At 63.9% G+C, this 25,269-nt stretch overlaps 1 protein-coding gene across 1 annotated transcript; it reads left to right on the top strand.

The window, feature by feature from the left end:
- The first annotated feature begins 104 nt into the window (after positions 1 to 104).
- LOC101559384 (cholesterol 24-hydroxylase) lies at positions 105 to 24,453 on the top strand. The gene is made up of 15 exons (XM_055132610.1): positions 105 to 371; positions 5,253 to 5,330; positions 5,788 to 5,869; positions 13,529 to 13,602; positions 13,890 to 13,976; positions 16,720 to 16,858; positions 17,097 to 17,207; positions 17,712 to 17,862; positions 17,972 to 18,034; positions 19,271 to 19,343; positions 21,064 to 21,148; positions 21,939 to 22,049; positions 23,375 to 23,463; positions 23,749 to 23,815; positions 23,888 to 24,453. Exons 1-15 carry the CDS (start codon positions 250 to 252, stop codon positions 24,062 to 24,064), a joined length of 1,509 nt encoding a protein of 502 aa, XP_054988585.1. The 5' UTR covers positions 105 to 249; the 3' UTR covers positions 24,065 to 24,453.
- The last annotated feature ends 816 nt before the right edge of the window (positions 24,454 to 25,269 follow it).

The following is a 25,269-nucleotide window of genomic DNA, read 5'->3' as shown; positions in this document are numbered from 1 at the left end:
GGGGCCCTAGAGGGGCGGGGCGGGGGCGGGCCCTGCGTGTGTGGAGCCGGAGGCGGGGACGTGGTTGGCGGGGCCGGAGCGCCGGGGCGGGGCCGGGCCGGCGGGGGCGGAGCCGAGCGCGTGGGGGCGGAGCTGGGTCGCGCCGGGCCTGGGGCCGAGGCGGCGCGCGGCGCTGACAGCTGAGTCGGCTGGCGGCTTCCCGCCCCCTCGGTGCCCGGCCCCGACCCCGGCCTGCTGGGCCTCGGAGCCATGAGCCCCGGGCTGCTGCTGCTCCTCGGCAGCGCCGTGCTGGTCGCCTTCGGCCTCTGCTGCACCTTCGTGCACCGCGCTCGCAGCCGCTACGAGCACATCCCCGGGCCGCCGCGGCCCAGGTGAGCGGGGGGTGGGGGCGGGGGCCGGGCTGGGGCGCTGGGCTGGGGGCGCCTGGGGGCCGCGTCCGAGCCGGGGGTCCGGCCTCGCCCGCCGCGGGGGGCCGCCCGGAGCGCGCGGCCGGGAGAGGGGCGCTAACTATTCTTAGTAACAAATTACTCACAGCCGCCGCAGCTGCTCGGCGCCCACCGCGCTCCGCGGGGCCGCACAAACGTGAGGGCAGCGCCAAGCCCGCTAGGCAGGCGCGACTGTTCCCCCATCGTTCGGACGAGGAGACTGAGGCACGCAGAGGCAAAGTCACCCGCCCAAGGTCACGCGGCGGGAAAGCCTAGATCCCAAGCCGGGGCAGCGGGCTCTAAGTGGGCGCTGGGAACTTCGGGACCTGGCCGGGGTCGCGCACCTGCCTCGGGGCGCGCGGTCCTGGGCTCCGCCCCCTCCAGCCCTTCCGACCCGGTCCGCCCCCCAGCGCGTCTTCGCAGCCCTTCGGCCCCGCCCCCAGCAGCGCACTCCCCCACCCCGTTCCCAGTTACCTCTCCGAGCACACGTGTCAGCTCTGCTCCAGAGGCTTCCCGGCCCTGCAGCATTAGCCTGGGTGGCCGGCGAGGCCCCTCCCCAGCTCCCAGAACCCGCTTCGTGCTGGTTTCTCCCCTCCTGTGTCTTTCTGCCCCCACCCCAGCCCCCACCGACTCGCTCCTCCGCGACCTTGCTGCTCCCCACCTACCCCCAAACTCCTTAGGGGCTGTTCCCCGCCCCGAAAATCCCCTTCTTTCACCTGTTGACTGTTCACCTGTTGATGTCTGTCCCCCCTTTAGTATGTGAGCACCCCCCTCCCCGGAGGGCAGGGATGCTGTGTGTTCCCTCGTGTACCCCCAGCACCTGGCACGTTGCAGTTGCTCAATAAATATGTTGAATGAATGAATAAACGATGGTATTAGACACGCTTCTTAAAAACCGCAGGGACGTGAACATTCTGGAAGGCACCCCCTCCTCCCGCACTAGCCAGACGTCTGGGTGCTAGGTGCCCGAACCCCTGTTTAGCAGAGCTCTCTGGCCACCGCTCCCCGCCTCCAGTTCTCCATCCTCACCCGCGGGGTCTTCCGGACCCCGTGACCCCTTCAGTCTGCAGCTCTCCCACTTTGCGAGGGGCTTTTTGCCCCGCTTCCAGCCCTGGCTGACGTGCTGGCTCGGAGGGCGCCCTGCTTCTGCCCGCCTGTATTTGTTCCTCCAGGCTCCAGGATGGTCATTGCATAATACCGTGCGAGCGGCTTGTTAAGTGTCTGTCCCCCCCCCCCCCCCCCCGGCCTGTGTGTCTCATTCTCGGCTGTGTCTCCCACATCTGGCGCCTGGGGAGTCGCTGCTCTATAAACACCGATTCAAGGCTGGCGGGTGGCGCTCGCCCACCTATTCCGTTAGCACATGCACTGCCCTTTCAAGTTTTTGAATCAGCCACCGCCGGCTTAGATCGGGCTGAGTTCTGCACCGGTCTGGGTCTGCTCATGCCTCTCTTCCCCGCGCGCCTCGAACTCTGCCGCCCTGCAGAGAAGCCTTGAAAGGCAGCGCTTAAATGCCAAGCCCTCCTTCCCACCTCTTTCCTTCCTAAGTGCGTTTTTAAATATAAAATTATGTTCATGCAATTTGCCCCGCAGATATGCACAACGCGGCATTTGTTAGTCTGGGGACAGATGTGAGCGATCGTCACTACGAGTTCTAGAACTTTTTGTGCTTCCGCACATGAAGTTGTGGGCCCTCCCACCCCTTGCTGCCTCTCCTCCCCGGCTCCCCGGCACTGGACCCATGGCCAGCAGCCCCTCTGTGTCTGCCTCCGAGGCTCAGCCCTGCATCTCCTCCCCCCCCCCCCCCCCGCCCCTGCCCGGCTCGGAGAACACAGGCTCTGCGTGCAACCTTTGCAGTGGGGGCGGGGGCGGAAGGAAGTGGGATAGCCTCGGAACTGGGCTTTTGCATCTAAGGAGGGGACTGGACCCAGCATGCGAAAAGAAAAGGGGTTCAGGCTGGCTTGGGGGCTCCCAGTGAAAGCCTCACTAAGGGATCCTTTGGAGCCCCTTCTGCCCACTTAAAGCCTGGATCCCACCCGCAGCCTTGAGGGGCCGCCTGCTGGCTCCCGCGGAGGGATCTTTGCACGGAGCTGTATCTGGGAGCTGCCCGCTTGCAGGCGAGGACCCCTCTGCCCTGCGAGAGGCAGCGCCCGCCCCCGTCCTCCTGCTCTGTAGCAAGTGCCAGCACAGCTCCCCAAGAGTCCCCTCTGTGAACCACAAAGGTCCACCCAAGTCACAGCGTGAGGCCACCTCAGAGCCCGCCAGCCGCGTGCAGTGCAGCTTCTCGATTTCTGGGCCTTGCCCTGAGCTCCCTCCGCGGCCCCCAGACCCCTGGCGGTGGCGGCTGAGTGTGGCTGCAGGCCTGTCCCCAGCTTTGACCCCTGCGGTAGGTGGGCGCTTCCCGGCTGCTCCTGGTGGGAGGGGGGTCTCGGCTCCCACAGCTCCTGGCCCCTGGCTGGGCAGCGGGGGGTTGCGGGGTAGGCTTTCAGGAGCCTGGGGTTCCTCTTGGGGGCACATCTAGCAGACCCCCCTTGAGGCAGAGCCAAGGCCCCGGTGCCCCCTGCCCGCAGTGACCTCGGTGGCAGGCTCGGGCCGGGCTGCTCAGAAAACCTGGGCCCCCACATGCCTCTGGCAGTGCTATTGAAAATGGGGAGGTGGATTCGCCCCCCTTTCTCCCGGCAGCTCTGCTGTACCCCATCTCCCATCAGGGCCTGCCCAGGGGGCGTTTGTCTGACCCCCACATTCTGCCCCAGCCCCTGTTCTGTCACTGGACCTGCCAGTTCTGACATCGGCTTTTCCGCCTCCCCAGCGCCCCCTGCAGGAACAAGAAGGAACAGCTTTGCGTTCCCGCTTGTCTGGTCTGGGACCCCACACCCATCTGCGTGGAGGGCTGGAGGGCGGCGGGGGGGTGGGAGTGGGGTGGGGGGGTGGAGTGGGGTGGTTCTGGGGCCTCGCATCCTTCCCCCCCTGTTGGGGGAGGTTCAGGGGTCCAGAGCCCAACCCAAAGCTTCCTCCGCACGTGCAGCTTTGGGGAGTGGCTGGAGGTGGGGTTGGTTCAAGGGCAGAACCTGTGCGGGCTCAGCATGGGGGCCGCCTCGCCTCCCACCCCCTCAGCCCTGCTTCCCGCCCCAGCTCCCCCGCCGCCCCCTCCCCACCCCGCTGTAGCCGCCATCCCTCCCTGCCCAGCCTCCCCGCCCCCGCTCCAGCCAGCCCCCCTTGGCCCACATTCTCTCCGCCTCACTCCCGTTTTTATATAAGATGCGATAAAAAAAGCCCGTCTCTTCCCCCCTCGCTCTCTCCGACGCTGCCCCCTCTCCGTGCGCCCTCACACGCACACCCCCAGCCACCTGCCTGCCGCAGCCCCTCCCTCCTCCCTCCTGTTCCGTCTCGAGCCCCCCCTTCCCCAATGCCCACCGTGCCCAGCCCCACTGCCCACCAGGGTCCACACTCGGTGCCCGCTCGTCCGCTCACCCCCGCAGCAGCCGGCCGAGCCCCCCCTGCCTTTCTTGTCCGGCTCTCCTTGGGGGTCCCCGCTTTCCTGACGCCACCTGCCCGGCCTGGGACTTCTCTGCGGACACTCGCCACTGCGGCTGGCCCTTACCCCACCCCTGTCTGCTGAGGGGTCTAGGATGGCCCTCTCGGGTCCTGCGTCCACCCTGGACTCCCTGCTCCGGCGACAGCTGTCCACACACTTCCTCCCGTCACTGGGGGCTGGAGCCACCCTATCAGGGGACAGTCCCCTCTGTCCTCAGCTGCCCCAAGCTGATGCTAAGTCAGGCAACCAAGTGGCCACAGCTGGGGCAGGGGGGGGGAGAATGGGAACAAGAGAGCCAGTGGACAAGTTACTTCTGGGGAAACTGAGGCACACCTCCTCAAGGGTCTCAGGAGCTGGGGGAAGGGCTGACTGGGGGGCTGGGGTCACGTCCCTGGGGTGTCGGTGCAGACAGGGACAGTGGTAGGGTGGGGGCAGCCCACAGGGCCTGCTGCCCCCCAGTAAAGGGCTCGCCCTGTCCTCACACCTTCCAGCCCCTGAGTCCTCCTGGACCCCCTCCCTACCCCCCCCCCCCCGTGCTCTCTCTCCCTTCCTCTTTCCTCTGCCCAGGCAGCCATCCCTGCTGAGACCCCGGCTTTATGCCTGCACCCCACCTGCTTGGGGTTATTCTCTGCCAGGCAGCAGAGCGAAGTGACCCCAAACCATGTAACGTAACACCCTCCAGAAACACCCCCCCACACCACATCTCTGAGGCCAAAGCCAAGATTGAGCCAACAGCCCACGAGGCCACAGATGATACACCCCAGACCTCGGGGACCCCCTCTGGGAGCACGTCCCGCCACCACCTTCACTTTCCGGTCGTTCCTTGACCATACAGACCATACTTCTACCCCAGGACCTTTGCACTGGCCTTCCCATTGTTCTCTCCTGCACGGCTACATGCCCCCCTCTCAGAGGCAGCTCTGCCTGCCTGAGGCCTGACCGGTCCCCTACGCTCCCCAGCCTCCTCCCTCATTGCCTTTCTCTCGCTCACTCGCTTGCTCAGGACCCAGAACCCCCTAGGGCTGCCCTGTCCTGACCAGCCTGGTGGCCTGCGTGGGTGGTGGAATGTTCGGGTGTGGACAGGAGGGCACGGGGCCCTGCGTCTGCTCGGGGGCTGGGGTCGGGGGGACCCTGGGCTCTGGCGTCGGAGCCCCTGCGGCAGCCCTGCCTCTGTATCGGCCGGGCCCCGAGCTGGGCGCTGAGCCCAGGGAGCCAAGCAGAGGCGCGGGGTCCCCCGGCCCCGGGGGCTGTGCGAGGAGGGCGGCCCCCGCTGTCTCACGCCCCGGCTGTCCCAGCTTCCTCCTAGGCCACCTGCCCTGCTTCTGGAAGGACGAGGCGTGCGGCCGCGTGCTCCAAGATGTCTTCCTGGACTGGTGCGTGTCCCGTGTCCTTTGTGCCGACACTACCCAGGCCCCTGGGGCGAGCCTTCCACCACGGCCCCTCCCAGCCCTCCCCAACCCCCACCCCCCCCCACCCCCCCACCCCCGTCCTTCCCTGGGAGGGGTCAGAGGCCAACTCCGCCCAGCCCCCAGCAGCCCTCTGCCTCCTCTGTCAGCTACAGGGCTGGGAGGGCCCTTCCTATGTGTGTGTGTGTAGGGGATGGGGGGGAGGGGCGCGGGACATTCCAGGGTACGAGCTGTGTTTCCGGCACAGCCTCTCCGGGCAAAGGAGGAATATAGCATGCCCATTTCCCAGGTAGGAAAACTGAGGCCCACGGGGATGGGATTCCGCTGTGAGCCTCAGTGGCCCCAGCTGGGAACCCCTCGTGGGGGTAGCGGGCGCCCGGTCTCTGCTCTGCTTTGACGGCTGCCCCGGCCCCTTTGCTCCTAGGGCTAAGAAGTACGGCCCCGTCGTGCGGGTCAACGTGTTCCACAAAACCTCGGTCATCGTCACCAGCCCAGAGTCTGTCAAGGTAGGTGGCACCCCGGAAGCTCGGCCCCTCCCGGGGGCCCTAGGGCTCCTGTCTCAGCCTCTGGGCGGGGAGCATCCTCCAACCCGCCAGTCCCCCTGGCCTCCTCCTGAGCTGGGTTTGCCTGTGCACTGGCGGTTAGAGAAAGCCTCAGTTTCTCTCTCTGTGAAGTGGGGTGACAGGCCTGTGTGCTCTGGACTTAGAGGGGGATTTGCTCCGAGGCCCCGAGGCCCCGTTTCACACAGAGCTTCCAGAGATACCTGCATCCCTGTTGGTTGTTTCCCGTTTTGGTTTCTGAGCCACTCCCAACAGTGCTCAGGGCTCTCTCCTAACTCTGCACCCCGGGGTCACTCCTGGTGGGGCCCAGGGGATAGATGGGTGCTGAGGGTCAACGCCGCGTGCGGGGCCATGCAGCCTTCTCAGCTGTCTGCATGCCAGCCCTGCCGCTGGACACCACAGTGCCCAGCCCTCCCCATGAGCATCTCCTGTTTAGCTGAGGGTCCGCCCAGCCGTGCCCAGGGCCGCCTCCCGGCTCCGTGCTCGGGAATTGTTCTCGGTGTCCAGAGAACGCTGAGGAGCCAGGGATTGCTCTAGGGTGTCCTACGTGCAATTCCTCTCTCTGGCCAGTGACCCTGTTTCATCCTCCAGGGAAAGGGACTCGTCAGGGGCTGGAGCGATAGCACAGCGGGTAGGGCGTTTGCCTTGCATGAGGCCGACCCGGGTTCAAATCCCAGCATCCCATATGGTCCCCTGAGCACCGCTGGGGGTGATTCCTGAGTGCAGAGCCAGGAGTTACCCCTGTGCATCACCAGGTGTGACCCAAAAAAAAAAAAAAAAAAGAAAGGGACTTGTCAGCCTCCCGCCCCCCCCAGCCCCGCTATTTTCATGCATTCCAGAGTCCAGCCCAGGGCCCCCCCTTTGCAAGGCTTTCCTGCTGATGGTCGGGGGGTGCCACCCGACCCCCACCCCTCGAGTCCCCATTGCAGACACGAAGACGTGCCGCATACTGGTCACTACTGGCCGGCCCCTTCGGGGCGGGCAGGGCTGGACTCGGATCTGGGCTCTGCCCCCCACCACTGGCTGTGGGACCTTGCCCAAGTCACTGCAGCCCCGCCGGGACCCAGTTCGCTCCTCCGCAAAAATGGGGGCGCTGCGTCGCCCCCGGGGCGGCTGGTTGTAAGAACAGAGCGGAAGCAAGTGGCAGCCATCTGGCCAGCCCCCGCCGGCCGCGCGTTCAATGAACGGTTGTTCCCCAGCGGCCCTGCAGACTGCGGGGGCGTCGCGCTGCCTGGCGGTGCGTGAAAGGAGGATCAACACAGCGCGGCCGCGTCGGGGCCGAGCCGGGCAGCCAGCGGCGCAGACAGGCGTTAAAAATACTCTTTCTCCGAGAAAAACGCATTCCCGATGCAGACAGTTTTCAGAGCACAGCTGCCAGGCGCTGCCAAAGGCCTCGCGTGAAGCTCACCGAGAAGAAACGTCGACAAAATGGGGGGGAAGGAGGCGGCTTGGGGTCGCACTGTGGGTGGGTGCTGGGGCTCCCTCCTGGCTCTGCACCCAAGGATCGCTCCTGGAGGGGCTCAGGGGCAAGCTGCGTGGTGCAGGGGTTGACCCCGCGTCAGCCAGGTGCAAGGCAGATGCCTCAGCCCTGTCCTCTCCCCAGCCCTGAAAAGTCTTGCTTAATGCGGCGACGGACAGAAAGTAACCCCCATGTCTGTCTTGCATGAGGTCGACCCGGGTTTGATCCCGGCATCCCATAGGGTTCCCCCAGCACCACCAGGAGTAATTAATTCCTGGGTGCAGAGCCAGAACGGAAGCCCCGAGCACTGCCATGTGTGACCTAAAAAGCCAAAAAGCCCCCTCCCCCCCAAAAAAAATAAAAAAGGTAACACCCACGTGCTCAGACTAATCTCGCTTCCCTGCTCAGTTCGCTCAGTGGCACGAGATTCTCTGGGTACAATTTGCACATCCCTTAGGTTCTTGTTTCTTATATTCTTATGTGTCACTCCTGCTATTGTTGTGAGGTTCCCGCCCGCCGGTGCTGGGGTGGCAGGTGTGTGGTGGCGGGGATCCAACCCAGGGTCTCACACATGCGGGTCACACCCCTGCCTCTTCTGTTTCTGATTTTATTCTTCTCTTTTTGTTGTTGCTTTGTTTGGGGGCCACACCTGGTGATGCTCAGGGCTGACTCCTGGCTCTGCACTCAGCAATCACTCCTGGCGGTGCTTGGGGGACCCTCTGGGGTGCCAGGGACAGAACCCGGGTTGGCCACGTGCGAGGCGAGTGCCCTCTCTGCTGTGCCGTCACTCCGGCCCTGAGGTTTTATTCTTTTCCCCTAATGCGTGTCTCTGGTTTGGGCGTCAGGTTAATAAGCTTCGTGAGATGAGTTGGGGCAATCATTCCGCTCGCCTGTTTTCTGACAGCTGCCATAGAAATGGCGCGTTTTGCTGCTTCAGCGTTGGTAGAATCCACCCGTGAAATCAGCAGGGCCCGGAGTCTGCTTTGCAGGAAGTGTTCTGTTGCTGATGTCGTCCTTTAAAATCAGGCACTCTGGCTCTTCCAAAGGCGCTCGCACGCGTTGCTCGTAGCGTAGGTGACACGGCTGGGGCTGTCAGTTTGATGGCTCTGCTGTGGCTTCGCCGTCACCACGGCCACCACCCTCCAGGGCTGTCACTTCTCCCTGCCTCTCCCTACCCGCTCGGGCATCTTAGCTTTGGACCCCAGGCTGAGGGGTGATGGTCAGCCCTTGGGGTGGGTGCTGTGTGCTGGATGATCATCATGTTTTAAAGTGTTTTTTTTTTTTCTTTTTGGGTCACACCCAGCGATGCTCAGGGGTTACTCCTGGCTTTGCACTCAGGAACTGCTCCTGGCAGTGCTTGTGGGACCATATGGGATGCTGGGGATCGAACCCGGGTCGGCCGCGTGCAAGGCAAACGCCCTCCCCGCTGTGCTATCGCTCCGGCCCCTAAAGTGTTTTTATTTTATTGAGTCACAGTGAGATGCACAGTTACAGAGTTGTTCGTGGTTGGGTTTCAGTCAAACAATGTTCCCACACCGTCCCTTCACCGGTGCACGTTTCCCACCACCAGTGCCCCCAGCCCCTCAGCTGTCTCTATGCCTCTCTCCTCTCTCCCCCTCTCTCCCTCCCTCTCCCTCTCTCCCCCGCCACCCTCCCTCCCTCCTTTCGGGCACTGTGCTGTGCACAGGTGCTGAGAGGTTATCATCCGTATCAGCTCTTGGCCACCGTGATCATTTCCAACTGTCACGGTCACAGTGGCCCCTTCTCTGTCCTAACTGTCCTCCCCCACCCCCGTGGCAAGCTTCCTACCGTGGACCAGTCCTCCTGGCCCTTGTTTCCACTGTCCTTGGGTATTAGTCTCATATTTTGTTTATTATGGGATTTTTTTTATTTGTTTAAAATTGAATCACCATGAGATACACAGTTCTAACATAAGTTACACAGTTACAGCACAAGATACAGAGTTATAATAGAAGATACATAATTACAGCATAAGATACAGTTACAACATAAGATACACAGCTACAAATCACCATGAGATACACAGTTCTAAACTAACATAAGATACACAGTTACAGCACAAGATACAGAATTATAATATAAGATACATAATTACAGCATAAGATACAGTTACAACATGATACACAGCTACAAAGTTGTTCATGATCATACAATGTTTCAGCATGGTCCCTTCGCCATTTCTGCCACCAATGTCCCCATTTCCCCACCCTCCCCACTGCCTGCCTCAATGGCAGACTCTCTCTCCCCCCCCTCTTCCTCTCTCTTTCTCCCTGTCTCTCCCTCCTCCTCTCTTTTTTTCTCTCTCTCCTTTTAGGCACTGTGGTTTGCAGTGTTTTGTACCAAGTGCTGCCATGACGACGGGGGGTGTGTGTGGGAATGCAGGGGCGCCTCTCTGTGAATTAAGGTTTTTGTACTCTGGGGTTGGAGGATAAGAAGTGAATGTCCGGGTCAGATGGAGTCTCTGTTTTTAACTTTGTCTGGTTTTGGTTGTGATTTGGGGGTCACACCTAGCTGTACTCCGAGCTTAGTCCTGGCCCAGCTTTGTGGAGCACTGTGCCCTGAGCTGCTCCGGGGGACCCCATGGGGCTCTGGGGAGCAAAACCAGACCCGCCACAAGGAAGCAAGTGCCTCCCCCTCCCCGTGTCCCTAGCCCCTCTGGTTGGTGTTTGGCATAAGATTTCACGCTGTCTTCCAAAACTCAGGTGACCGCCCCCAGCAGAGGGTCCCTCTTCACCCCACTCCGGTCCACACTGGTTGTTTCTCAGCCTTTGCTTTTTTACTGAGGCACCATAACTCATGATAGTGTTAACAGCAGCGTTTCGGGCACAGAGCACCCCAACTCCTGCCATGCCAATGTCCCCGCACCAGTACCCCCAGATTCTAACCCACCCTCTGTCCTGCCTCTTTGTTTTTTTTGCTTTTTGGGTCACACCCGGCGATGCACAGGGGTTACTCCTGGCTCATGCACTCAGGAATTACCCCTAGAGGTGCTCAGGGGACCATATGGGATGCTGGGATTCGAACCCGGGTCGGCTACGTGCAAGACAAATGCCCTACCCACTATGCTATCACTCCAGCCCCTGTCCTGCCTTTTAGGCAGACTCAATTTTAAAAATATAATTAGGGGCCAGAGCGATAGTATAGCAGGTAGGGCATTTGCCTTGCATGTAGCCGACCCGGGTTTGATTCCCCGCATCCCATATGGTGTCCCAAGCACCGCCAAGAGTAATTCCTGAGTGCAGAGCCAGGAGTAATACCTGAGTATTGCCAGGTGTCACCCAAAAAGCAAAAAATATATGTATGTGTGTGTATATATATATATATACGTGTGTGTGTGTATACACACATATATATATGTGTGTGTATATATACACACACATATATATATACATATATATAATTAGGGGCTAGAGAGATAGTATCGAAGGGAGGGCATTTGCCTAGCATGCGGCCGACCCGGGTTCGACCCCCACACTCTCTACAGTCCCCCCGAGCACCACCAGGAGTGACCCCTGAGCATTTCTGGGTGTGGACCAAAAAACCAAACCAAACCCAAAGTGACCATGACAGTTCAGGTGTCCTGCGTGTCAGAGCTGATCCTTATGCATTTGATGCGCAGGTCCCTTCCCTCTGCGTCCCTCGTGTCTGCGGCCTTGAGCTTCGGGCTTCTCCCACCTGTGTCCTCAGAGCTCACCTCAGAGCTGACGTGGCCGGCTCCTGCCGTCTCTCACGACTCCTGATGATGTGCGGGAGCCACAGAGCCATGGGGGACCGGGCTGACAGGAACAGCAAAGACACACACACACACACACACACACACACACACACACACACACACACAGACCTTACAAGTCGGCAGGGCTTGCTGGGGGTAGGGCTAAGTCTTAAGTCTTTGCTTAATCTTTCTGTCACTGTCATCCCGTTGCTCATAGATTTGTTCGAGTGGGCACCAGTAACGTCTCTCATTGTGAGACTTATTTGTTGCTGTTTTTGGCATATCCAGTACACCACATACACCACCGGTAGCTTGCCAGGCTCTCCCGTGCAGGCGTGATACTCTCGGTAGCTTGCCGGGCTCTCCGAGAGGGGCAGAGGAATCGAACACGGGTCGGCCGAGTGAAAGGCGAACGCCCTACTGGTGTGCTATTGCTCCAGCCCTTGCTTAATCTTTATTTGTTTTAGTTATTTTATTTTAAATTATTGCATTCTTTATTTTATTTAGGATTTTGGGGGGGAGGGGGCACACACCCAGAACTACTCAGGGCTTACTCCTGGCTCTGAGCTCAGGCCTCCCTCATGGCGGGGCTCAGGGGACAATGTGGGGGGCGGGGGGTTGCTGTGTGTGAGGGAGGCCAGCGCCTTCAGCCCTCTGTGCTCGTCTTGGTTCTGGTTTGGGTTTTTTTGCGGGGGTGGGGAGGACATTGTGTGTGTGTGTGTGTGTGTGTGTGTGTGTGTGTGTGTGTGTGTGTGTGTGAATAAAACTTGGTTTTTTGGTTTTTTGGGTTTTTTTGTTTTTGCTTTTTGGGTCACACCCAGCGATGCTCAGGAGTTACTCCTGGCTTTGCACTCAGAAATGACTCCTGGCGGTGCTTGGGGAACCATATGGGATTCTGGAAATTGAGCCCAGGTCAGCCACATTCAAGGCAAATGCCCTGCCTGCTGTACTATACAGCTCCAGTCCCAAAACATTTTTCCTGATAAGAGAAATTTAGAAAAATGTGAGGAAAGAGGAGGGGAGGGAGGGAGGGAGGGAGAGACGGAGATATATTCAGGAGAGAAGAAGGAAACACGCTTAGATGAATTTTGTTTTTGCTTCTGTGTTTGGTCCATACCCGGTGGTGTTCAGGACTCACTCCCGGTTCTGTGCTCAGGGATCCCTTCTGGCGGGCTCAGGGGACCCTGTGGCCCTGTGCAGGGAGGGCTCCACTCCATTGACTCTGTTCCCACTTTGAAATCCTGGCTGTGGGTGCAGTTGTCGTGGTGTGGGGGGCCCAGAGGCTGGTGCCCCGGGACTTACTTGTTGCAGTTTAGGAAGCACTCAATGATGTGGGGCTGTGATGGGATGCTGGGTGCTGTGATGGGTGCTGGGTGCTGTGATGGGGGCTGGGTGCTGTGATGGAGGCTGGGTTTTGTGATGGGTGCTGGGTGCTGTGATGGAGGCTGGGTGCTGTGATTGGGTGCTGGATGCTGTGATGGGTGGTGGGTGCTGTGACGGGTGCTGGGTGCTGTGCTGGGTGCTGAGTGCTATGATTGGGTGCTGGGTGCTGTGATGGGTGCTGTGATTGGGGGCTGGGTGCTGTGATGGGTTCTGGGTGCTGTGATGAGGTGCTGGGTACTGTGGCGAGGTGCTGGGTGCTGTGATGGGTGCTGAGTGCTGTGATGGGTGCTGGGTGCTGTGATGGGGGCTGGGTGCTGTGATGGGGGCTGGGGGCTGTGATGGGTTCTGGGTGCTGTGATGAGGTGCTGGGTACTGTGGCGAGGTGCTGGGTGCTGTGATGGGTGCTGGGTGCTGTGATGGGTGCTGAGTGCTGTGATGGGTGCTGGGTGCTGTGATGGGGGCTGGGTGCTGTGATTGGGGGCTGGGTACTGTGATGGGTGCTGGGTGCTGTGATGGGTGCTGGGTGCTGTGATTGGGTGCTGGGTACTGTGATGGGTGTTGGGTGCTGTGATGGGTGTTGGGTGCTGTGCTGGGTGCTGTGATAGGTGTTGGGTGCTGTGATGAGTGTTGGGTGCTGTGCTGGGTGCTGGGTGCTGTGATGGGTGTTGGGTGCTGCGATGGGTGCTGGGTGCTGTGCTGGGTGCTGTGCTGGGTGCTGGGTGCTGTGATGGAGTGATGCCGGGGACCAGGGCTTCCTCCTGCGAGGCTGGTGTTCTGCACCGAGCCACTCGCCGGCCCCGTGGGCTCTGCCCCCCAGTACACTCCAGGCCACGGAGCCCAGCGCATGCCTGCCCCGTCTCAGCACTTGCGCAGAGGAGAATCCCGCATCTCTCCGTGCCCTGCTTTCCCGTGGGGGACGTCGAGGGACGAGTTGCCCCCGGGGCCTGGGCTCTGCGGCATGGGGGGCTCAGGGTGCACGCAGCCGGCCCAGGCGCGGGCGCTCATGCCAGTGTTTTGGGGTGTCTAGAAGTTCCTGATGTCGACCAAGTATAACAAGGACTCCAAGATGTACCACGCCATCCAGACGGTGTTTGGGGAGAGGTAAGGCCGGGGCGGGGCGGGGGCACAAGGGCCGCGTGGAGGCCTGGCGTGAGGGGAGCCACCCCCTTGTCCCTGGGTGTTGGTGCAGCCTGCGGTCGCCGCCCCCCCCCAGGCCCTTCCCGCTGATCCTGTTTCCCCCCCCCCAAAGCACCGCAGGACGCCGCCACTCAGCCCCTCCCCTGGCGAGCCGGTGCCGCCGTCCCCCACGGTCCAGTTCCAGAACATTCTCCTCCCCCACAGGCCGCCCCGCTTCGGCCCACGTCTCACGCCCTGCTTGTCGCCCGCAGACTCTTCGGCCAAGGGCTGGTGTCCGAGTGTGACTACGAGCGGTGGCACAAGCAGCGCAGGGTCATGGACCTGGCCTTCAGCCGCAGGTCAGTGTGGGGGCGGGGCGCCCCCCGGGTGTCCTGGCACCGGTGCTGGGGGACTCAGTGGCCATCTGCACGACCATCCCTGCGTCCCCCTCAGATCCTGCCCACCGTCCCGGGCACGGCCAGCATCACAGCCCCCTCGGCTTCCTGCCCTAGGCCTCGGGGCAGGTGGCGTCCGCCACTGAGCTCCACGGCCACCTGGGTCTCCTCTCGGCCCTGGGCACCTGCTGTGCCTGACCGAGGTGGGGACCACGCGAGCACGTGCTCCGGGCCTGGTGGCCATGCTTCACCTCCCTCGGGTGTGCCCCAAGGGGGAGCTGCCGGGGAGAAGGGAACAAGGCGGAACATTCTAGAAAGGGCTCCTTTCTGGAGGGGGCGGGGCACAGGGCTTCTCCCAGGCTCTGCACTCAGGGGTCACTCCTGGAGGGGCTCAGGGCACCGTCTGGGGTGATGGGGCTTGAACCCGTGCCAGGGAGGACGTCGTCTTTCACTTGGTTTATTTTCAAATTCACAAAAAACTCCAGCGTCTTCCCAAGGCCCTGGGGCCCTCTGCCCACACCCACTGCTGGCTCGTTCCTTAGGCCCCCACGCCGCAGCCACATTTCTCTCGGGGGGTGTCTCCAGAAATAGATTTATCGTTATCTTCCTGTCTGTATGTGCCTGGTTTCATTTTATTTCTTGGCTTTGGGGCCATACCCGGCGGTGCCCAGGGATCGTTCCCGGTGAACTCAGGCCCTTACGGGCTCAGCCACGGGTCAGGCGAACACCCTCTGTGCTGTGCTGCTGCTTCAGCCTTTGACCTTGTATAGATGTGGATATATCTATATGTACATAGAGATGCCTCTAGGTATAGATATAGGGATGTATATCGGAAGAGCCTGGCAAGCTCCCCATGGCGTATTCGGTATGCCAAATGCATTAACAATTACAGGTCTCACTCCCCTGACCCTGAAAGAGCCTCCAATTGTTGGGAAAAATGAGTAAGGAGAAGCTGCTAAAATCTCAGGGCTGGGATGAACGGAGACGTTACTGGTGCCTGCTCAAGTAAATCGATGAACAATGGGATGACAGTGATACAGTGATACAGTGGATATATATATCTAGAGAGAGACGAAGGGAAAGAGGGAAAGAGAGTGAGGGAGAGAGAGAGAAGGAGAGGGAGGGAGAGGGAGAGGAAGAGGAAGGGAGAGGGAGAGAGAGGGAAAGAGAGCAAGAAAGAGAGAGGGCGAGGGAGAAGGAGACGGAGAGGGACAGAAAGGGACAGAGAGGAACAGAGAGGGAGAGAGCAAGAGAGAGAGGGAAAGAGGGAGCAGAGGGAGAGAAAGAGGAAGAGAAAAAGGGAGAGAAGGGGGAGAGAGAGAGGGAGTGAGAGAGGGAGGGGGAGGGTGAGAGAGACAAAGGGAATGGGAGAGAGAGGGAGGGAGAGGGAGGGAGAGAGAGAGAGAGAGAGAGAGAGAGAGAGAGAGAGAGAGAGAGGGTTTTGGGCAGCATCCCAGGCATTGCCCCCCCCACCCCCTGAGAGTGAGGACAGTCTCCTACAAACACAGTCACATGGCGGGACTGTCCCGGTGACCCAGCACCACGGCTGGATTCTCCGTTCTGTGGTCACAGCCACAGCCTGACCCGTGTCGCGGCCTCCCTGCCCGCCCCGTCTCCTCGGGCCGCTCTGATGCGGGAGCTTCAGCCGAGGCCTCTGCTCCCCACAGCCGCGCTCCAGTTATGTGGCATGCGTGCATGTGTGTGCATGCGTGTGCACAAGGCCATGCATGTGTGTGCATGCATGTGCAGGCGTGTGCATGCGTCTGTGTTCGAGGCGATGCGGCCCGCTCCGCCATCTCAGGGACTGGCGACCCGTTTGTGCCTTGGCCATGTGGCTGGTCCAGCTGGCTATGCCGGGCCTCCCCGCTGAGGGTCCCGTCCAGGCTGGAGGGCGGGGGCGGGGCTCGGGCAGGGGCAGGCAGTGGGGTCTGCTTGCAGCCCCCCACAACGGAGGGACCGCAGTCACAGCCTTGGTATCTGAGGTCAGGGAGCGCGGGGCGGGGGGTGGGAGGGAGGCCTTGCCCAGGCCGCAGACCCTCGAACCCCTCCAGCCCCAGCTCCACCCCTCGGGCCCCTCCCCCCTCGGAGCAAGCAGCTGTGCGTGGGGGGGTCAAGTGTAGCGACCCTAGGCCATGCGGCCGGAGCACAGCCCAGGACGCCACAGCGAGAGGCCCGTGGATGGGGGACGCTCCCGCCTGCGCCTTGCGCCCACCTGACCCGCCCCCCCAGCAGAGGCGCCCGGTCTGGGGCCCCCAGCCCCCCCCCCCGCCTCCCCCCCTTTTAAGCCTGACCCCACGGTCTGTCCCTCCGCCGGGGCTCCTGCAGGAACGGGGTCACCGTGGGGTGATCTGTCCCGAGCAAATGAACGCGAACAAATCTTGCTCCCACGGGACACCTGTCGCGGTGCTTCCGGGACACGCGGGGTCACCGTCCCGCGCTTTCTCTGGCCCTGGCCGCGAGGTCCAGGGCGGCCGCCTCGTGTGGCCCTGGGGAGCGGCTGGACAGGGCAGGAGAGCCTCGGAGGACCCCGCCCCTGCCCCGCCAGGCCCCGCCCTTCCCCGCCTACAAGCCCCTGGAGGCGGGGACTGAGGGTCTCAGTGTAGTCAGGACCCCCGGGAGCCCATCCCGAGTGGCCGGCCCAGAGCCCAGTGAGTGTCCCCGCGCCCGGCCCCCACCCGGGCCCGCTCAGGCCAGCGCTGCCCCCCAGCTCCCTGGTCAGCCTGATGGAGACGTTCAACGAGAAGGCCGAGCAGCTGGTGGAGATCCTGGAGGCCAAGGCGGACGGGCAGACGCCGGTGTCCATGCAGGACATGCTGACCTGCACCGCCATGGACATCCTGGCCAAGGTGAGCGGCAGCACCGGCCCCTCTGTCCCCCCTCCCCCGTCCTCGCTCCCGGGGCAGAGGCTGCACAGCCCGGGGGCCAGGCAGCGCCTCAGCCCGGGGCGGCCCCCCATGGGCACCAGCGTGTCAGGGCACGGGGCACGGGGCGACTCAGAGGGTCCCCAGGACGCCCACGGGGTGGGTGCTCACAGAGAGGGCGACGTGCCCCACGCCCTGGCCTCCCGTGCCCCCTCCCCGGCAGGCCGCCTTCGGCATGGAGACCAGCATGCTGCTGGGGGCCCAGAAGCCCCTCTCGCACAAGGTGAAGGTCATCCTCGAGGGCATCTCCGCCTCCCGCAACACCCTGGCCAAGGTACGCGGGCTCACGGAGTGTCCAGCGCCGTCCCCGGCCCTTCCCCCTCACTGGGGAGACGCTCCGAGCCAGAGGGCTCCCGGCCGCCTGTCCCTGGTGGACACAGACCCCAGAGCCGGGGGTCACGGAGGCTGCACTGACCGGGTGTCCCCGGGCTGTGGTCCTCCTGGTGTCTGGTCTCTGGCACGTTGCCTCGTTGTCCTAAGAAGGCTGCTCCAGCTCCAGCTCTCACCTCTTCCTTCAGACAGGAGGGAGGGCGTGGAGGAAAGGGCACTGCATCGGCTACTGCTGCCCTGGGACCCCCCTGATGTCGCCCCACTCTGTCGGCACTTGTCCTCACTCCCCTTTCCTCTTGGCTACGGGGGTCCTCACTGAGCACCACCAGAGCCCACACATAAAAGTCCCCTTCTTTTTCCGGGAGGCTGGTGGGCTGGCGGGAGCAGCCCCTGGGGCTGGGGGGCGGGCACCGGCTGGCCCCTGCCCCCTGGAGCCGGGCCTGCTCAGTTCCTGCCAGGCCACTGGAGGCAGCTGCGCGAGACGCGGGAGAGCGTGCGGTTCCTGCGCCAGGTGGGCAAGGACTGGGTGCAGCGCCGCAGGGACGCGCTGCAGCGGGGCGAGGACGTCCCGGCCGACATCCTCACGCAGCTCCTCAAAGGTGGGGACCCCGGGGAGGGGGGGTGGGTGTGGGGGGGTAGGCGTGGCGCCCCCCAGCGAGGCCCGGCCTGGCGCGTGCGCAGGGAGCGAGCCCCGCCCTTGTCTTTCAGCGGAAGAGGGCGCGCAGGACGACGAGGTCCTCCTGGACAACTTTGTCACCTTCTTCATTGCCGGTCGGTACCGGGGGGCTGGTGTGGAACCCGGGGGGTCGGGGGCTCGTCCCCCCAGACACACACACTCTGAGCAGAGCGCTGGGGCGCACCCGCGCGCGCTCCGCTGGGTGCCCTCTGGGCAGCGCCGTGGGGACGGTGGGGCGGGCGCTCAGGGGTCCTGGCCGCGTGGTCCCCGTCACTCGGGGCTCCGGGGGCCACACGGCGATTGCTAAGTGACCTCATCGTTCACCAGCTCTGTTTGGTTTGCTCTGGCCTGGGGGCTACTCCTGGCTCTGTGCTCAGGGGACAGGCGTGTCGGGTCGGCCCCGGGCCCCGTGTGCCAGCCTGCGTCTCTCCCCGTGGGCTCCGGGCTGGGGTCTGGGCCCCGCCCAGGGCTCCGGGGACAGGCCTGTCCAGCGGGGTCTGTGACTCTTGCAGGACGTGCGTGTGACCTCATGTCGCTGCCGTCCCTTGGGGCAAACGGGCACCTCCTCCTCCTCGGGACGGTCCCTTATTCCGACTCTCGGTGGCGCCAGTGCCTCCTAGCTCGGGGTAGAGAGAACCCACCGTCTGCCCCTTGTCCGTGGCGCTCAGAGCGGGCAGGAGGGCACCCCGGGACGGCCTCAGTGTCTGGCCCAGAAAACTCCTCCCCCTTCCTGTCCCCAGGGGCGCCTCCCCCTGTGGGCAGCCCTCTATGATTGCCCAAGACCCCCACCCCCCATGTTTCATGGAGCCTGACCTCTCTGGGGCGGTTCCGTGCGGTCCGGTCCCCTGTGAGTGAGGCTCTGTGCCTGGCTCACCTGGGCATCCCCGACAGTGACCAAAGGAGCGAGTGAAGCAGCTGAGGCGGGGGACACGGTCTCAGCACCCCCACGGGGAGTTCGTGTGGACTGCGGTGCTCAGGCCCCGGGGCGGGGCGGGCCTGTGGCCGGGAATTCCTTTTCCTCCCAGGTCCTGGGTGGGCTCGAGCCCTGCACCCCGACACCTCGGGCTCCCAGAGGCGCAGGCTCTGCAGGCTGCTCTGGCGGGGCTGAGCCGCCCCCTCTGTGCTGCGCGCCGCTGTCCACTGCGGGCCCAGCTCTGCGGCCCGGCATGCAGGGCCCGACTGCCGGGTGTCCACACTTCCCGCCCGCCCGCCCTCGGGCGTGAACAGTGCTCCAGCCCTGAGGGCCGCCCAGCAGACCCGGGCTGGGGGCAGCAGGAGCAATGCTGGGGGGGTCGCAGCTGCCCCCGCCCGACCAGGCCTTCTCCCCGCAGGCCACGAGACCTCAGCCAACCACCTGGCCTTCACCGTGCTGGAGCTGAGCCGCCAGCCCGAGATCATGGCCAGGTACGGCCGCCAAGGGCTCCCTGCCCCCGCCCTGCTCCCCCCTCCCTGCTCCTCCCCTTCTCCCCCCACCCCCGCCCAGGGCTCCCTGCCCCCGCCCGCCTCCCGGGAGGGCTGTCCCTGCTCCCCCTCCTCCCTGCTCCTCCCCTTCTCTCCCCCCCACTTCCCTTCTCCCCCAGCCTCGCAGCAGCCCCGCCCAGCCCAGCCTGTCCATCTGTCCCCTGGCCTCTGTCTCTACGGCTCCTCCCCAGAGTCCTTCCTGAGGGGACCCTGAGCCAGGAGGCCTTCCTTTCTGAGGGCACACCCGGCGATGCTCAGGGCTGACTCCTGGTTCCGTGCTCAGAGATCACTCCTGGCTGGGGTGCCAGGGACGAAACCCGAGTCAGCCACATGCAGGGCCAACACCCCACCCGCTGGACTCTCTCTCCAGCCCTTTTCTGTTTCCTAGAGAGGTGTTGATTAGGGAGTCAGAGAGAGGTGCAGGGGTAAGGCACCTGCCGTGTCCATGGCAAACCCGGGTTCACCCCTGGCACCACAGACAGCCCCAACAAGCCCCACCAGGAATGATTCCTTAGACAGGTGTGGCCCTCAAACCCAGATAATAATAATAGCACTGTAGCCCTGTCCTCCCGTTGTTCATTGATTTGCTCGAGCGGGCACCAGTAACATCTCCGTTGTGAGACTTGTTACTGTTTTTGGCATATCGAATACGCCACGGGGAGCTTGCCAGGCTCTGCCATGTGGGCAAGATACTCTCGGTAGCTTGCCGGGCTCTCTGAGAGGGATGGAGGAATCTAACCTGGGTCGACCACATGCAAGGCAAATGCCCTACCCGCTGTGCTATCGTTCCAGTCCATAATAATAATAATAATAATAATAATAATTTATTTCATCCTATTTATTTATTTATATTTACTTTTTTTTTTCTTTTTGGTCACACCCGGCAATGCACAGGGGTTACTCCTGGCTCATGCACTCAGGAATAACTCCTGGCGGTGCTCAGAGGACCATATGGGATGCTGGGAATTGATGCGTGCAAGGCAAACGCCCTACCCACTGTGCTATCACTCCAGCCCCCTATATTTACTTTTTGGGTCACACCTGGCAGTGCTCAGGGGTACTGCCTCTGCTCTCAGGAATTACTCCTGACGGTGCTCGGGGGACCATATGGGATGCCGGGAATAGAACATGGGTCGGCCGCGTGCAAGGCAAACACTATCCACTGGAATAATTTTTTCACTTGTTTTCAATACCTGGCAGTGCTCAGGGGCTACTCCCGGAGGCTCCCTAGGGTGCCCAGGATAGAAGGGTGGGCTCCTGCCTGCAGGTGCGTGTGGCCCTCAGCCCCCCTGCCTGCTCTAGACAGATGGACACCCTGTGTGGTGGGCACGCCCGGTCTCCACACCAGGAAGCAGGGCGAGGTCCCGCCCCCATGAGCCTCGTGCACCCCACGGCGCCTGTGCTCGTGGCCCTGTAGGTCTCCCCGGGGCCCCCGGCACCTGGTCTCTGGGGGGCTGCGTGGCTCCCCCGCCCCCACGGCAGGCCGGCCAGACCCCGTGCACGCCTCGTGTGCCGGGTTCCGCGGGCGAGGCCAGAGCAACAGTCCAAGGCCTCCCATGTGGAGGGCGAGGAGGGGGTGGCAGGCTGCCCAGTGCACTGTCCCGCCCCCCAGACCAATGTGGGGTCTGTCCTCAGAGACAGACGGGCTTCATCCGGTCCACAGGCTGCAGGCTGAGGTGGATGAGGTCATTGGCTCCAAGAGGCACCTGGACTATGAGGACCTGGGGCGACTCCAGTACCTGTCCCAGGTATGGGGGCCTGGGGCAGTCCCAGGTATGGGGGCCTGGGGATACTCCAGTACCTGTCCCAGGTATGGGGGCCTGGGGGTACTCCAGTACCTGTCCCAGGTGTCAGGCCCTGGGGATACTTCAGTACCTGTCCCAGGTATGGGGGCCTGGGGATACTCCAGTACCTGTCCCAGGTGTCAGGCCCTGGGGCGACTCCAATACCTGTCCCAGGTATGGGGGTCCTGGGGCGACTCCAGTACCTGTCCCAGGTGTGTGTGGGGGGCTGGGATGACTCCAGTACCTGTCCCAGGTATGGGGCTTGGGGAGATTCAGCAGCGTTGCGGGGGCCTTGGGAGATGCAGCACCAGGGCCTTGTGGGGCCTCCTCAGTACGGGGTTGTGTTCGGTTTCCTGACCCTGTGGGTGATCCCAGAATCATCCCGACACTCCGAGCCCTTTCACCCCCGCAGGCATCCTTGTGGGAGATAAAGCCCCCCTCGCCCCTACCCTGCCAGGCTGCCCGACTGATACTGACTTGGGGGCAGGAGGCACCCCACTGTAGGGCACCCGGTCACCACACCCCTCCTGGGGGGTTCGGGCCTGGGGTGACCCTCTCCCATCCCGGGCCCCGGGAGTGCAGACCCCCAGCTCAGAGGTGGTGCCTCGGTGCCTGGGGCCGAGGGAGGCCCTATCCAGCCCCTTCTTCCCAGCCTCAGTTTCCCTTTCTGTCAAGAGGAGTGGAGGTGCCATCCCCCGGGGACCCTGTCAGGAGGCGGTCCCTGAGTCCCCCCTCCGCACCCCTGCCCGGGCAGGTGCTTAAGGAGTCCCTGCGGCTGTACCCGCCGGCGTGGGGCACCTTCCGCCTTCTGGAGGAGGAGACGCTGATCGACGGCGTGCGCGTCCCCAGCAACACGCCGCTGCTGGTACGTGCTGCGCCCCCGCGGGACCCCGCCCACTGCTCCGGTCTGAGGTTTGAGGGGGAGGCCTGGGGCTGATGCTCCCCCTGAGGTCCCACCGCGGGGGACACGGCAGGCCGGGCACGTTCTGTGCTGCCTGCCCAGAGCACTGCCCGCCCCAGAAGGGCCAGGACCCGCCAAGCAGCGCCCGCCCTGGACAGTGTCAGAGCCCGCCAGGGCACTAGAATGACCACGGGGGGGGGGGCAGTAGCACAGGGCCCTGCTGGACGTGAAGCAGGTAGATTTAAAAAATGTCATTTTTAGAGGGGGCGTCTGGCCCAGTGAGCGTGGGGGTCTCTGCTCCAGAGTTGCTCTCCAGACGCGCCGTGGGGTGCTTGGCCGTGGCTTAGCACTCAGTGTCCTATCGGGGTGCAGATCGGGGGGGTCTGCCGCTGACCTGACCCTCGCTGCTGGGCTTCCTGCCCTGCCCCCATGCCACTGGCCACTGCCTGGCTGCTGCTGACTCCCCAGGCCACTCGGGCACCCCCTGGCAGAGAAAGAAGGGTGGGTGACCCCACCCCACCCTCAGCTGGAGCAGGGCCCTTGGGTGCGCCCCCCACCAGCCATGCCCGGGGAGCCCCCTCTTGCTCTGCTCTTGCGTTAGTACCCCCCTAACCGGACGGACTTAGGCCAGCGGCAGTGGCCCAGAGGCGTTCCCGGAGGGGGCGCCCCCGAGATCAGGTGCCCCGGGAGGAGCCCCAGGAGGGCTTCCTTGGGCTGCAGAGGGCATTTAAAGGGCCAGTCAGGGCAGAAGGGACCCCCAGGCCCGCTGGTGGGCGCCCTGCCTGCTGCCCGCATGCACAAAGGACCAGAGCGGGGAGGGGCAGAGCACGGGCACACCCATGCGTGTGGCGTGCAGGGCTGGTAGGCGTAGGGCCCCGGGAAGGGCTCAAGTGGCCGAGCACCGGCCTGGCGTGCATGGGCAACTCTGCTCCCGGCCCTGCCTGCTGGGCTGAGCACTGTGGGGAGGCCCCAGGAGCACTCCCGGCGGTCAGTGCGCATGCGTGCGCATGCGTGTGCGCGGCAGTGCTGGCAGAGCAGGGAAGGTGGGTTCGAATCCCGCCCGGCAACTCCAGACCAGTCACGCCTCAGCCCGCGCCTGTTTCTCCCTCTGTGCCCCCTGCGTCTCCCCTCCCTTCCTCCTCGGCTCCGGGGGCCCCGGGACCCCACCCTGGGTGAGAGGGGAGGGGGGTGAGGGGGGTGCCCGGCGGGAATAACGGGCCCCCTGCTCTGAATCACCCACGGGGTGTGCCCGTGCGGGGCCGGAGGCAAGCAGCGCGTTCGGCCGACAGTTCAGCACCTACGTGATGGGGCGCATGGACACCTACTTCGAGGACCCGCTGACCTTCAACCCTGATCGCTTCAGCCCCAAAGCCCCTAAGTGAGTCCTGCCCGGCCGGGTGGCGGGGTGGGGGGGAGGGAGGCCTCTAGACTCCACTTACAGGGCCCCCCTGAGCCCACACAGCCTTCCAGGTCACCAGGAAGCAGCTGGGACCCCCACTCGGCCCCCTTTCCCCGGGAGGGAAAGCTTAGCTCAGAGAGGCCAGGGAACTGGCCCGCGGTCGCACAGCTCGGGCGGGCTGAAGGCCAGGCTGGGTTGTCCAGGGCGTCCTGGGGCGGGGTGGGGGGCGGCGTGAGTGCCCACCGCCGCCGTCCGACCCCGCAGGCCGCGCTTCACCTACTTCCCCTTCTCGCTGGGCCATCGGTCCTGCATCGGGCAGCAGTTCGCGCAGGTAAGGGGCCGGGGAGGGGCCGGCCGGGAGGGGCCGCGCGCGCGCGCGCGCCCCACGCCCTCCTCCCCGCAGATGGAGGTCAAGGTGATCATGGCCAAGCTGCTGCAGCGGCTGGAGTTCCGCCTGGTGCCCGGGCAGCGCTACGGGCTGCAGGAGCAGGCCACGCTGAAGCCGCTGGACCCCGTGCTGTGCACGCTGCAGCCCCGCGCCTGGCGGCCCGCGCCGCCGCCCCCGCCCCCGCCCTGCTGAGGGCGCCGCTTCTCCACCGCGCCCCCCCTCCGGACCGGACCGGACCGGACCCCGGCTCTCCCCGCAGGCCCCCGCCCCGCCCGCTCTCTGCACAGCACCCCCTCCCAAGACTGCCTAACCGCTTGCGGCATCAGCCCTCCCAGGCCTCACCACCTCCTCCAGCAAGCCCGCCCTGCTTCCACCCCCGGCCGGGCCAGGGGCTCCATCCTCTGTGCGCCCTCACTCACCCATGCTACCTCTAACACCACAACTGACCACACTGTCTCCTGAGTCTTTGGCTGGGGCACCTGGGATGGGCCCCCCTGGGATTCCTCCCCGGGCGCCCGGTGCCCCAGGAGGCTGGCACAGAGGCGATGCTCAATAAATGTGTGTTGACTGCATGAATGAAAGGCCGGACCCCGCCAGGCTGCTTGCGCCTCTGCGGGCTCATCCGCGGCGGGTGTCCCGGAGGCCCCACGATGCACCCAGACCAGAGCACTGTTCCCAGGAGGACCCTGAGTCGGGGCCCCCATCCCCTGTGTCTGGCCACACGCGGTGGCAGCCGGGCAGTTTGTCTGGAGAGGGCCTCGGGGGCTGGAACCCCTCCCACGAGGGTCCTGGTGCCCCCAAGTAACTTCAGGGATGGGGGTTGCGGGGGGTCTGTGGGGAGGCCCCGTGGTGGCTGGTGGTAGGACTTCCCTCCTGGCCACCCTGCTCCTCTCCCTCATACTAGGGGGCCCTGGGAGCAGAGACCCCCGGGGCCCGGCGGGGACAGGTCCTTGGGGAGGCCCAGGAAACGCCCCCTTCGCGCAGGGGACTGTGGGGGAGCACAGAGGGGCCGGGAGAGGGTGCAGCCAGGAAGGCACTTGCCCAGGAGTGACCCCGGCACGGGCGCCGCCGAGAGTGACCCTTGAGCACAGGGCACCGAGAGGCGTGACCCTGAGGAAGCGACTCTCAGCAGCGGCGGTCCCGAGCAGGGCGGCTGATCAGGCCCGCGACGACCACCGGGGTCACCAGGACGCCGGGAGCCGCAGCCGATCCCCGCCGGACCCCCGCTCGCTAGGGATAACGCCGAGCCCAACGTCCTGCGGCCGGGCCAACGGGGCAGAGAGGCCCGAGCGCACCGGTCCGGGATGAACAGGCCTCGGCCCCGGCCCGATAGAGGGGCCCCAGGCTGGGTTTGGTGGGAGCCGCGGACCCCAGCGCGCAGGCGCTCGCGCCGGTTC

This window comes from Sorex araneus, chromosome 3 (genome assembly GCF_027595985.1).
Source record: "Sorex araneus isolate mSorAra2 chromosome 3, mSorAra2.pri, whole genome shotgun sequence".
Classification (NCBI taxonomy): domain Eukaryota; kingdom Metazoa; phylum Chordata; class Mammalia; order Eulipotyphla; family Soricidae; genus Sorex; species Sorex araneus.
Note: the sequence above shows the minus strand (reverse complement) of the source record. Positions and strands in the feature narration are given on the sequence as shown.